Source organism: Poecilia reticulata, chromosome 18 (genome assembly GCF_904066995.2).
Source record: "Poecilia reticulata chromosome 18, P_reticulata-male-v2, whole genome shotgun sequence".
Classification (NCBI taxonomy): Eukaryota; Metazoa; Chordata; class Actinopteri; order Cyprinodontiformes; family Poeciliidae; genus Poecilia; species Poecilia reticulata.
The window spans coordinates 13,696,301-13,708,977 of NC_088847.1; the positions used below are offsets into that span (position 1 = coordinate 13,696,301).

General features: G+C 39.4%; 1 protein-coding gene and 1 non-coding gene across 4 annotated transcripts; one reads left to right on the top strand and one right to left on the bottom strand.

Annotated features, from left to right (window-relative positions):
• Positions 1-380: 380 nt before the first annotated feature.
• Positions 381-3,085, bottom strand: LOC103480475 (somatostatin 5). Its single transcript, XR_014084770.1, has 4 exons — positions 2,806-3,085; positions 2,303-2,342; positions 2,135-2,203; positions 381-1,663 (listed from the first exon to the last, which is right to left on the bottom strand). It is a non-coding gene; the product is annotated as a somatostatin 5 (transcript).
• A 3,114-nt stretch (positions 3,086-6,199) lies between these two features.
• zpax4 (zona pellucida protein AX 4) lies at positions 6,200-12,098 on the top strand. 3 transcript variants are annotated; one of them, XM_017310249.2, is made up of 20 exons: positions 6,200-6,358; positions 6,435-6,490; positions 6,564-6,653; positions 6,782-6,906; positions 6,983-7,120; positions 7,197-7,262; positions 7,327-7,497; positions 7,569-7,665; positions 7,732-7,937; positions 8,005-8,364; positions 8,440-8,557; positions 8,622-8,827; positions 8,900-9,017; positions 9,090-9,262; positions 9,332-9,399; positions 9,479-9,597; positions 9,671-9,808; positions 10,736-10,853; positions 10,920-11,008; positions 11,962-12,098. In XM_017310249.2, exons 1-19 carry the CDS (start codon positions 6,246-6,248, stop codon positions 10,987-10,989), a joined length of 2,550 nt encoding a protein of 849 aa, XP_017165738.1. In that variant the 5' UTR covers positions 6,200-6,245; the 3' UTR covers positions 10,990-11,008; positions 11,962-12,098. The 3 variants fall into 3 exon arrangements, with proteins under 3 accessions (XP_017165738.1, XP_017165739.1, XP_008433648.1); XM_017310250.2 differs by having other exon boundaries at positions 9,674-9,808; XM_008435426.3 differs by lacking the exons at positions 10,736-10,853; positions 10,920-11,008; positions 11,962-12,098 and adding an exon at positions 9,872-9,973.
• Positions 12,099-12,677: the final 579 nt, after the last annotated feature.

Sequence of the window (12,677 nt, forward strand, 5' to 3'; positions counted from 1 at the left end):
ATATATATATATATATATATATATATATATATATATATATATATATATATATATATATATATATATATATATGGTAAAACTTTATTTGAAGGGTGTGCATAAGACTGACATGACACTGTCATAAACATGACATAACACCTGTCATGAACATAAAAAAGTCTTTATGAATGTTTATGACAGTTGTCATGAAGTGTCGTTCAGTAAATAATGACACTTTCAATGCAAAGTTGCTCTAAAAGTCCATTAAAAGTGCCAACTTTGCATGATTTTGTAAATTATAATAATTTAATGCAAACCTTTTTACTCTCTCTTTGTCGTTTAAGCACACCCGTTGCCGTGGCAACCGCTCGCTCTTCGAGCCGAGCACAGATGACGTTTAAAACATTTAGTCCATTACAATATCAGGGTTTCAGGCTTGATATTCATTTTGTGATTATTAATAAGCCTCTCATGAACACAGCGGTGGTTGATTAGTTAATTTTAAACTCCTGCTCTGCTATTTTGATAATGGAACCGAAACGCGCAACACCTTGTTGAAACAATAATTACTGAGATTATTATTTTTGTTGGGTCATTAATTTGAACATGTTTTGTTGACTTTTTTTTTGTTGTTCTTTAATAAAGTTACGAACGTTTTAAGCAAGTCAGAGGAGGACGTGCTTCTCTCAGCCTCCTGGCGGCGATCAGTTTGTCACCTAATGCCGAGATCGACTCAAAACCTTCCGCGATCGACGTGTTGCAGCCCTGCTCTTCTATCGCATTAAGAGTTCAGAAACAATATGAAATGGGGGGGAAGCGATTTATTAACTAATTAAGTCGTGTTTTAGATTGTTCTTGAAAAACTAATCACTCACGGCTGCACAGTGAACCCATTGATTTTTTACAGCTGACAGCCGCTTTTTTTTACTATTTTATTTTTTCTTGTATTATTTTTCTTTTTCTTTTCGTCAACTTATTTTATTATGGTGCAGTTTTTTTTTAAAAGTGCTATATAAATAAATTTGACATTGACATTTCACAGCTGTGAAAACGCACCAAATGAGTAACTTGAGTGACAACAATTAAGTCTTACCCGTTTGTTTTTTCTTAACCACTGAAGACTCCATCAAGTTGTGTCCCGCAGATTCTGGCTCCAAATCCTTATTTTGCTCTTTATTTCCACCACATGTGAGTCCAGTAAAGCAGGATGGATTGTTATCAGCCTCCATCGTCTGTATTTTTAGCAGCAGCTCTGCTATCTCCTCTGAGACGGACATACTCCTGGTACATGTGTGGTATCTCTTTTCAACAAAACTGTCACAAACTTTCAGGTCTTTAAATGCATCTTCATATTTTTCGCCTGAATTATGAGTCAAAACTGTCATCAAATAATAAATTGCTCCTCTCCCAAAAGTTTTTTCCAACCACTGCAGCCCTGATTTGTATTGACTCACATGGTGGCCATACGAGATCAGTAAAAGAAAGGCATTGATTCCCTTATCTAGAGTTATTTCTTTAATGTCTCGCAGGCCAATTAGGTTAATAACAGATATGTGTCGACCACACAAGTCGTACAGCTTGGATGAAAACTCTGTGTGCTCATCTTGGTTAACTAAGATGTTTTTTGTTCCAGTCTCAACTGAACTTGTGTCACCAAATAATACAATGATGAGATCAGCATCAGCTAAAACAAGAAAAAAAAGACTAGATTTGTACCACAGTTATGAAAATAGCAAATTCCAAATGTTGGGATTACAGTGCATCTGGAAAGTATTGGCAGTGCTTCAGTTTTTCCACATTTTGTTATGTTATTTTCTTATTCCAAATTGTATTAAGATAACCTTTTTCCACAAAATTATACACAGAAATTCTTCTAGCATGATGTTCATACGGCCGGCCTGCTGCAGGAAGAGTCCTGGTGATTTCAAACTTACATCACTTACCAGTGATGGAGGCCTACAGATTAGTGCCTCCAAACAATTCGGTCACCACATTGTCATTATTGGGTATTTGTTTGTAGACTTTTGAGGAAAAAAGATTAATTTCGTACAATTTATGAAAATGAAAAAATATACATACTGTAGCATAAAATGTGAAAAAAGTGAAGCGCTGTGAATAATTTCCAGATTCTCTGTAATGAGTGAAACAGACTTACTTTTACTTTCATCCACGTCTGTGGCTGCACTTGCTGCCATTGATCTATCGTATCCTGCTGCAGATCAGTCTGTAAATTACATTTACACATTTCTTTTGACTATTCTGTTAATTCTATTAAACTTAAATGAAATATAGTGGTTAAAATAATTCACTGGAATAATCTTACCTCTCTCTTAGGGTGTGGCAGAGCTATTGCTGGCCTCTACCTGTGAAAGAAAATGAAATATAGCTGTGTGGGTTTGAGCAGATGATTTTTTAAAAATCCATCCGTCTTATTTTCACTACCGCTTTTGCCGTTTGGTGAAAACACTCATTCTTACTATATGGAAAATGATATTACAGGGGGACAAAACCTATGTTGCTAGCATAATAAGATGAACAAAGCATTTGTGAGTTTTTGAAATACCATCCATTAAAACACTTTTCTCTTAGTTTTGCTTACTTGTGTCCTCATAACAAACATTAAGTAGAAAGACTCCAAGTGCAATAACAGGGAAAAAAGCGGCGCTGCGCTTGTGGCTAGCAAGCTAACAGCTATGTTGCTAATGGGTTTGTTTACAATCTCTTCACAGTCCTATTGTAAGAAACAGAAGCAGTGAAGGACAATAATCATTCTCAGCCCATTCTTGTTAAATTTGTAGTCATAAAGGACATAGTTTTGTAGCCTACCGTTGCTTTGTTTAGATTAGCATGTGTTCATCAACACTTCAGCAAACTTTTCAGAGGTGTTGACGATCCTCCTCGTCCTGCTGCGAAATGATCGATCTCCAATTTCTTAGACTTCCATCTTTACAATACTTTAGTTGTGTATGTAAGATATCTGCAGACAAAAAGCAAAATAAAGAGCTGGTTTTAAAAAGTTGAAGTTCAGGTACACAAGAAAAAGTTGCATTCCACACTAAAGCTTAAAATGTTACTTTTACATTTCTCTGTTACTCTACATCACTGATATCTACATCACTAAGAGCAAAATATCTTGTGACGGGTAAATGATTTTTTTCCAGTCACACTGGTTAAACAACAGCACACACCCTGATTTGTATCTTTACATCATGCATAGAAACCAGTGTGTCATCATGCAGATTTTGGGACTGGTACGTAAAGAAAACACTTTTACATTTTTTTATACTTCCACGTCTTATGTTTTTGGCTTTTGAGAGTATCTAGTAGTTTTAAATAATTAAATCCTTGCTTATTTTTAAGTGCTTAAATCTCTATCTGTCATCATCAGGAATTCTGATCCTATTCATGACATTAAGGTAACACTAAATACTTTTTTAAACTGGTAAATAAGCATTTAATTTCTTCCACAGTCATTTAATCAAGAGTGTGTTTTAGTTGTGTAACTGTGTCAATTGTGGTTTTGTATTATGCCGCCGTTTTTGGCCAGGCCTCCCTTGGAAAATTGTTTTCAATCTTGTAAAAAAATAATAATTTTGTGATATCAGATAAATGCTAAATAAAATAACTGAACAAATGTCAAATAAAACAAAAAAACTGAAAATCAATAGTTGGGACTTTAAGTTAATAGAGAGAGAAAGTGACAAAGTCCGGTACTTTGTCACAAAAGTGACAAAGTACCGGAGACTTGGTGTCTAAAAAAACCAGTTTGAACCAGCGAAAATCAGATACAGAATAAGAACACCACATCCCTTTAGATAAGTCTGGTATGAGTATGTTGACAGATGTCATACTGGTTAGACAAAAGCACAAACTCAGTTCTGTACATTTGCACCATGCATACAAGAAAAAAAGTATCATAAGACTGATTTTGGGACTGATATATATATAAAAAAAACATCTTGATGTATTTTTCTACTTTCATATGTTGTGGGAAAGTGTTGGCAAGCTCTGTTTTAAATACTTTGAATGTTTGGGTTGGTGAGACTGCCAGCTCATACTTGCAAAATATAGATTTTTTTTTTGCTGGTTTTGAACTTGAAAATAGTCAGAATATCAATTAGGCCCCTAATTATTCAAATCTCTATACAGAACTGTCATCTAATCAATTTATTTGTTTCTGATTGGAAATGATGTAGGCATCTCTCAAAATACAATAGAATAATTTTAAAGTATTAAAATTTTGAAATTCGGTTTGTTTTTATATTAATACACAGTTAATTTTTGAGTGAAATATCCAGAAGTCGTGCGAGAAAGTCTTATGTCTTTTTTTTATTTTATTTATTTTTTATTAAAGTTTAATTCTGGTTTAACGTTGCAAACTTAATCCTGTTGTGGAGTTCAAATATTTTTGTTGCTTTATGACTCTTTTCTTTTTTGTGTGCATCTTCTCTTAACAATTATAAAATGATCAGTAAATCGGTCACTTGTTTGACACCTAGTTCTAGTAGATCATCTTCTTTCATGAATCTTCATAAATTTTTCATATTCTAGGCTTAACCTCTAAAGTCCAGATTTGATCTCGTAACAAGTCCGACTTGTTACAAGTCGTACTTGTTACAAGCTCAAATGCTCAAAGAATGAGAATAAAATTAAATTAAAAGGGATGAACTGATAAGGATAAATCTAAGATAGGAAAACAAGGAAATAATCAAAATACAAAACACAGATTAAACCCAAACACCTCTGAATCCGAAGTATTTTTTTTATTTAATGAAAAACACTATTAGCTATGTATCATTATTTGTAATACATTATACTCACAAGCAATATTGAACACAATCATTCAGTGATGCACAGAAGAAAATCATTTGCGTGTAAATATGCTCACCTTTGCAGGTTGGTTCTTCCTATTCATATGACAGTTTCTCCTTTTTCCACAGCAACTAATATGGAACTTAATAAGCTCCTCCTACCTGCAGCTAACAAAATCGATGAAGGAGGAAAAATGAAAGCAACAATTTCCCTGGAATATTATGACCTGTGAGAAACCAGAACTTTAGAATTGCTATCAACTTTAACCATGTATTACTTCAAAAGTAAAAATCGGGTATTCTGAAATAAAAGCACTGTGCATGTCATAATCTTGTCAACAGAACTTATAGTTAGCAAACAAAGTAGTAATCTTGTCCTTTTTCTCTGAAATGGCTTCAGCAGAACTCTTCTTGTGGCCAACAACCAATCTCTGACATCAGTCTGAGAAAAGTTTGCCTCTCTTCTTGACTCTCAGCGGTAAAATGTTGGAGGGGTTTAATCACATCTACAACGCCTAGAAGAGATCAAGATCTGACTTGACTTGGTTCAGGACTTGACTCTTGTACCGTCTGTGAAGCATGTGAAGTGGTCTGCAGATAATTTGTTGCAGCAGGGACCGGTCAGCTCACCCTCATTTATCAACATAAATTCTGCAGTGTTTCAGAGACGTGGCACAATCTGTGCAAAAAAAAAAAAAAAAAGGTAAAGCTGAAACAGCTTCACCATAAAACTGATCAAAACACATCAGTAAATAACCAAATGACTGACTGAGAGATAAGAAGTGGACAGTCCTGCTGCCCCCTGCTGGTTGTTCTGTGTCAGTGGCTGCTTGAAAGAACCGATGCCAATTGGTTTCTCCATCTTCATTCTGATGTTTTGTGGCTAAAATAGCTTTAATTCCGGGTCATTTTTTGTCATTCCCTTATGTAAAATTTTACACATAACAGCATGAAGTGCAAATCAATGAAGAAATAACAATGAAGTCAGATAATAAAGAAAGCATGAGAGCATTAGTATCAAAATACATGTTTAAAAGTACAAAAACCCGATATCTTTGCAAAAATTGGAAATGTAAGCAAGAAATTATGACTTTTTAAAATGTGTGTTTAAAATCAGTATATGTGTAGTATGTCGGAACAGAAAGGAATAATTAAATTTGGTAACAAAAAGAAATGACAAAATGTTTAGCTTCTAAATTGATCTAATGTTTTCATTTTTAGCTTCAATTGCGTGGCTGGAAGAAAACAGCATTACAATCTCTATTAAATGCCAAAAAATAGTGGCATATTTGAGTTTTTACCACTGGACAAATTTTGCCATTCATATTAGCAGCAGCTGTTTTTTCTAGGACTTAATTACTGACAGGCTGCACCTTGGGAGGCAGCTGATTGTTAGTTGCTTTGTGGACAAACGGTGTCATCAAAAGCTGGACGGGGGAAAGCATTTCATGGTGCATGTCTGGTGAAAAACAGGTGGTTCACTTGGTCAGTAGGAGTAGTTTGCTAGCTGTTATGCTAGCTTCAGACACCAACACATCAACCGCCATGGCTTTCAAGTTGATGTTTAGGTAGGTTGTTGTGGTTTATTCTACATCAAGTTTTGATTTTTGAGCTATTTTCTCACTTTTTGTTTTGTAACCACAGTGTGGCATTGCTCCTGTCCTTATGGTCCACTGCAGGATGCGACTTCTTTGTGGAAGGTTAGTGGAGCCTTGCTTATCCTACAGTGACACTTTAAGATGCAAGTTCTCTGCAACTTATGCGTTTCCCCAGGCGTTCTTCAACTAGAGTGTCATGACCGTTACTTCATGATAGCCGTTGACCTTGCTGCCACTGGAGAAGTTCCTCGCTTTGAGGCTGTGGGTTAGTGTTCCTGTTCTGCTGCAGCTCAAAGCACTGAGGATGGCAATGGTTTGAGACAAATTAAGCTGAACATGCTTCTAACTGACTGCTTAACCCATGAAATGTTTTTGCTTGATGGTTTTTCTCAGATGGAACTGGCACATATGCCATCACTGAGGATTATGCAGCAAAGTGTGGTTACAGTATCAGTATTCTCTCTCTCCTGGGCCTTGTAGAGCTTAGAGCATCCTACTTCAGTTGCCATACTGAGAAGGTACTGAAAGCAGCTTTCCTGACCCTTGGAGAAGGTTCCTCATGCATCCTGGCTAATATTTCCAACTCTGTTTCAGGGTGCTGGCTTTTCATTCAGATTTAACCTGATAACTACCTATGAAGGGGTAGATGCGTACTATGCACTCAATAAGACCTGTTCACCCCATCTGCTCTGGTCACCCAGAGAGGTCACCTGTGAGGTCAACTACATGGAGGTGCGTCTTCCCCAAGTCTCCCTCCCTCCTTAAGCCCTCACCCTTGTTTTTAAGCCCTCTAATCATGTTGCCACAGGTATCCGTAAGGAGTGAACTTCCCTGCCAATCTGGGTCAAGTGACGACTCGAGCACGCTTGGCCCTGTATGTATCAATGATGACAATTGGTTTTCTGGATTAGCAACTTTCTAACTGTCTGTATTTACAGTTGTACAGTTCCTCCACTGAAGTCTGGCAGGTGACTTTTCAAAATCCATATCAGCAGTTGCCACCCATGAACCTGTCTCAAGCCCGACAGGAGGGCTACATATTTAATCTTGTCCATGACAGGATTGTGTTTCGTACACCGTATGGTCAACCTGAGTCCTATCGTACTGAGGTAGAATGCCCTTTCCAGCTACTCGCAATGTCCCACTCCCAACATGGTGTTCAACCAGTATGTCTTCATAGGTGACTGGGGTTCCAGTAGAGGTGGTCCATGCAACAGTGTTTTCACGGCAAAGCTGGGTTGTCGTTATGGTTGACCTGATCGCTGCTTGCTCCATGGGTGCGTAAACTAAGCTGTTTATTTTACCGAGCCGTACAGTTTAGTAAAATTACTTTCTCCAAACAGATAAAGGGTCATATGATAGTGGCTATATGATCTGGGACACTCCAGAAGCACTCTATCCCAGTCTTGGCACCACACAGATTAGTTTTGGCCTCAATGGCAACCTTGTGGAAGAGGCTGCTGTGGTGCAGAAGGGGTTTATTATGGAAAGGTATAACTCGACTGTCCAAATTGGGATCCCTTATGATGCTGAAGGAGGCTACAGGAAGGTAAAGACACTTTGACTATAAAAGTCTCCTGTGTATTTGACTTGCGTCTAACTGAAGTCAATTTCAGAGCTTTGTGAGTGATGGCCTCTCTGAGTTCTACATCTTCAACCTCTACTTGAAACAAACTTCAGTGGATGAACGCCATGAAGAGACCGTGCTGTGGTTCCACAGGACTCTTGTTACGCCCCTCCTGTCATCTCCACTTTTCACTGAAGACCAAACTGATGTAAACGATGGCACATTCTCAATCTATCTAGGCAAAGTCCCCAGAGATGTTGAGCTGACCTCTGTTCAGCTGACTGGGCAGGAATTTGCAGTGCCCTTCAGTGACTCCATCGCATACACCCTTACAGAAGTCAGACATTCCAACAAAAGCCACAGCTACACTCTGAAAGTGCCATTGCATGATCCAATTGTAGTCCAGGAGGTAAGTGTCTTTGAGAACACTGTAGTGTCATAATGCAAACCTAGTTCTAACTTTTTTTTTAATATATATATCAAGTTCTCCAAAGAGAAGGCAGCCATGTTGCACAAACTGGACATAAACTACACCCTGATTGTCAAACCTGGAGACGAGCCATACTACCACACCTTCTCAGTTACAGCACTAATGGCTGTCTGTAAGTCATATGCTGAGGTGATTCCCTTAAATTAAATATTTAGCTAACTTGTTTTGCTTGGCAGCTCCTCCATCTTTTGATGTGGTCTGTAAGGAGTCTGGGATTGACTTCAAGTTGGCCTATCGCTCTTTTGACTACCTGTGGGATTTCATGATTGGCTCAGACCGACTGACTCCAGCTCTGGCAGCCAACTATGGCTACACCATGAGCAATGACAGTCAAAATCTGCTGCTCAGTGTGCCTCTGTTCACACATGGATACAAATACAAGGTAATATTGGCAACTGGGCCCATCTAGAAAGTTTGAGCTTTTAGTCTGACATTGAAATGCCTTTCCTCGAAGGATATTGGTCTGAAAGGCTTTCTCGGGACATTTACAATCCTTGTGAGGGATCGTGAAACTGCTGGCATCCTGACTTCCACCATCAAGACATGCCTGTTTAATACCACAGAGTTCATTAGTAAGAAAAAGCTATTACGGTAATGGAGGTTGCCAGACTTGTAAATACTAACTTGTGGTTATTTTCCAACAGTGTGTTCAACTAATGGGTGGATGACTGTGGTGGTTGATCTGTCTGCGGTTCTCCCAAGTGGTGAGATGCCAACACGCTTCCATCTCTTGAACAGCCTCTGCGTACCCAAAGCAGTAGATGGCACACGAGTGCTCTTCTCATTTCCTCTTCACAGTTGTGGTTCCACAGTTAAGGTAAAGATTGCCCAACATTAAAACTAACTGTAGTGTCGAGTGTTTAAGACTTTTGTCCCCCCCCCCCAGTTGGCAAAGGAAAACGTGACTTATCAAAACAAGATTTACTTCGACACTTCTGAGAATGCTGTTGAAGGGTATGTTCGCAAGGCATCATTTCATGGTACCGCATTCTAGTACTGTTAATTTCAGTCTCAACCCTCCCACCCCCCACAGAATGACCGTGCAGTGCACGTACCCTCTAGCTAGTCTCCATCGACTCTTCTCAAGCCACAAATTTGAATCTGACAAAGAAGGTGTTGGCAGCATAATCCCTTTTGTGGAAACTACAAAAGGTATGTTTGCTTGCTTAAGAACTTGGGTGTAGTTTTAAGTAATGTCAATTAAACTAAATGTCTCTCCTCACAGTAGTTGTTCCAGCTAAAATTACCACAGTTGCTCCCCAAAGAACCAGAAGTCCCAGCTTGCACCTGCCTCCTTCCTACCCTACTGCTCGTTACATCAAAGTTTACAGGGTTCATAACCGACCTGGCCAGTTCAGTAAAGGTAAGTGAGTAAATTCTTGCAATTGAAACTTTAAACATGTCTAACTCTTTCCTCTACTTGTAGGGCCTACAGGAAATTTGCAAGTAAAGACGCTTCTTCACTATGCTTGAGGAAGTGTATAACTTTTACTGTTGCATTGAATAAAGCTTAAAGTACTGTTGAGTAGCTGTGCCTATGTTTTATTTTTAAGCAGAATGAATAAACTGGGCCATTTTGGTGTCGTCAAAGTTTGACCTATGGTCACTAGGCAAAACTGGCCTGTGAAGCATGTTTTCTGAAAACTACAACTTGCACTTCATTCTTTACTCTGGATCAGTATAGAACAGGTGACACTCTTCAGGATGACAAATACTTCTGTAAAGTACAGGCATTGTTGCAGAAAACTTTTTTTTTTGTGAATATTGATATGCACTACATTGAAATTGGAACAGCCCACTGTGAGCAGACCAATAAAGCAAAGTGGCCAGATTACCAATGCAACATTTTGCTAATGGATTGATTCTTTTTGTCATTTGAAAATGGGTGCCTCAAACTCTACACAAACTGCTGTCCTGCTCAAACACACCTGAATCAAATGACGGCCTTTGTCTAACTTGATGACCTGCTGAAGAGGTGACTCAATCTGATTCAGCTGTGCTGGAGCAGCCACATCTAAACCATGATGTAGAGCAGAGACTTTGAACATAACTTTACCGCGCTTTTTCATCGAACATAGTCTCGTCACTTGACCAGCAGGTGTCGCCAGTGGAAACGCAATAAACGAGCTTGTTTACTTTTGATAGTTCTAAAACCACGAGTCCGTTTGCGTTTTCTTTGAATTAGACGACCATGAGCTACAGCGAAGCACGTTTATTGGTGAGTTTCCCCTCAGACTTTAATGCTTCAGCCGGGGTCTATTAATTTCATTCGCCGTTCGTCCTGAAACAGAGAGCCAGGCAGACCGTCCTGCCACCCATCTCCAACAGGACTCTGCAGCACCCCTCCTTCCTGCCTCTTTACATGCCCACACGTTTTCATCACACCTTTCGTGGAGACGCTCACCCAGGTTAGTCACTTCTGTTTATTGTAAATGTCTGCGATGAACAATAAGTGACGGCTAATTTCTCTTCAGGTTACCCAATGAGTCCTGTGGAGCTCTTCTACACGGACCCTACTCTGCCCTGCGGGAGGAGGATCTATAATGGTCTGAGTAGGAAAATGGTGAGTCAGTCCACAATTAAAGGTCTCAGAAAAGTTTTAAGACCGAAGACGGTTTAAATGTAGAAATGTGTTGTAGCCTACACAAACATGTGGAAGACTGCCGACGGGACAGCCGTCCATCAGTTAATAAAACCTTAGAGAAAGTCAGAAAAGGTCACTGCTAAGGACTTCTGTAAGAATCAAAGTTGCTTTAGGTCCAGTGTGAAACTTCTACAGTCAATGGTGATTTAAGGAGACTTATGCTGGTTTTAGTTAACTTTTTTTTTTAGTTCCCCCACCACTAGAGTCCAAAGTCTAAACTATCATCTGAGGACATTTCAGAGGACTTCTGTCTGCTGCCAAGCTTTATGAACTGATTTAATTTAAAAGCATGACTTGGTACCACCCCAAATTGCCAAAGGTACTTGTACTGCTTTGATAACTCTGCAGAGAATCTATGGAGTATGCTTTAAAAAGACGATAGAACAAACAAAGCAGATAACCTAAAGGCTGCTGTCAAAGCATCCTTGGCTTCCATCAACCGAGCTGATGCCTCCATGCCACTGATGCAGTAATTAACGCAGAAGGAGCCCAGACCAATTGCTAAGTGCGAGTACTTTACAGAACATGGATATAATGTCTGATATCTCGGCATTTAAAAAACAAAAAACTTATTTGCCTCCTATAATCAAAATTTTTGATTTTCAGTAGCTGTAAGTTATAATTACAGTAGACAAACACAAAAATAAACTTTTCAATAATTTTGTTTAAAAGCTCAAGGACCCAAAAAGATTGAAAGGGACACACTTAAAAATGAGTAATGGTTGATCATTTGCATAAACAAAACAAACATTTAAAATTTTCAAAATGGCTTACCACATTAAACTTGACCAATCTCTTGAAAAGAAGTGTCGGTGCTGAGTTTATGAAAACATACCGTTAACCCTGCTAATCGTTTTCACTTTTCCAATCAGGTTTTTGATTGCTCCCAGCTCAACACTCCTGCCCCCATCATGTCCGCCTGCATCGCCCCTCCAAGCCGCCCAGACCCATTCAGGGCCGGACCTCACCCCACCAACAACCTGGGCAGCCCAAGCTGGAGGCTCCAGACCATCCACCCTCCTCAGGTGCAGCCAAGGTTTGTGGTCATCCAGCTCACTCAGCAGGAGGACCAGGTGATTACCAGCCTGTTGAAACTCCACCACCAGGAAGCGTCCCAGAGCAAGAGAGTCACTGCTGCACAGGCTGACTTACCAGGAGCTTTAAAGTCAAATCCCAGAGATTTTGGCACAGGTTCACTGGAGGGGGCAAACAACGCTTTCTGCATTGATGCATTAGAGGAGCGACAGAAATGGTCAGATGCAGAGTATGAAGCTGCTAACACTCTACTGAGCAGCTTTCAGCAAGTGGAGGATTTAATAGGAAACACAGCGACGCCTCCTGATCATCTGCAGTCCCAAACCTCTCAGACAGAACTAGAGGGCCAGACTTTCCCACCGTCAGTAACTTGTTACAGTTCACCAAAAGGAAGCTGCGTCAAGGAGAAAGGAGACGTTGGGTCTCAGGAGGATATGACCGCATGTCCAACAAGTTTTGAGAGCAAACTGGGACAAGAGAAGATGGAGGGCAGGTCAGAAGAGCGGATGCTCACAGATCTGGAAGGGGATGCTGTGCAGGTTCTGCTCAGCCT

Bases quoted from the DNA above. Each gene is read 5' to 3' on its own strand.
- zpax4 (XM_017310249.2), top strand. From the start codon at position 6,246: ATGTCTGGTGAAAAACAGGTGGTTCACTTGGTCAGTAGGAGTAGTTTG. The intron at 7,938-8,004 runs GTAAAGACACTT...AGTCAATTTCAG, and splicing joins CTGAAGGAGGCTACAGGAAG to AGCTTTGTGAGTGATGGCCT. The intron at 9,018-9,089 runs GTAAGAAAAAGC...ATTTTCCAACAG, and splicing joins TAATACCACAGAGTTCATTA to TGTGTTCAACTAATGGGTGG.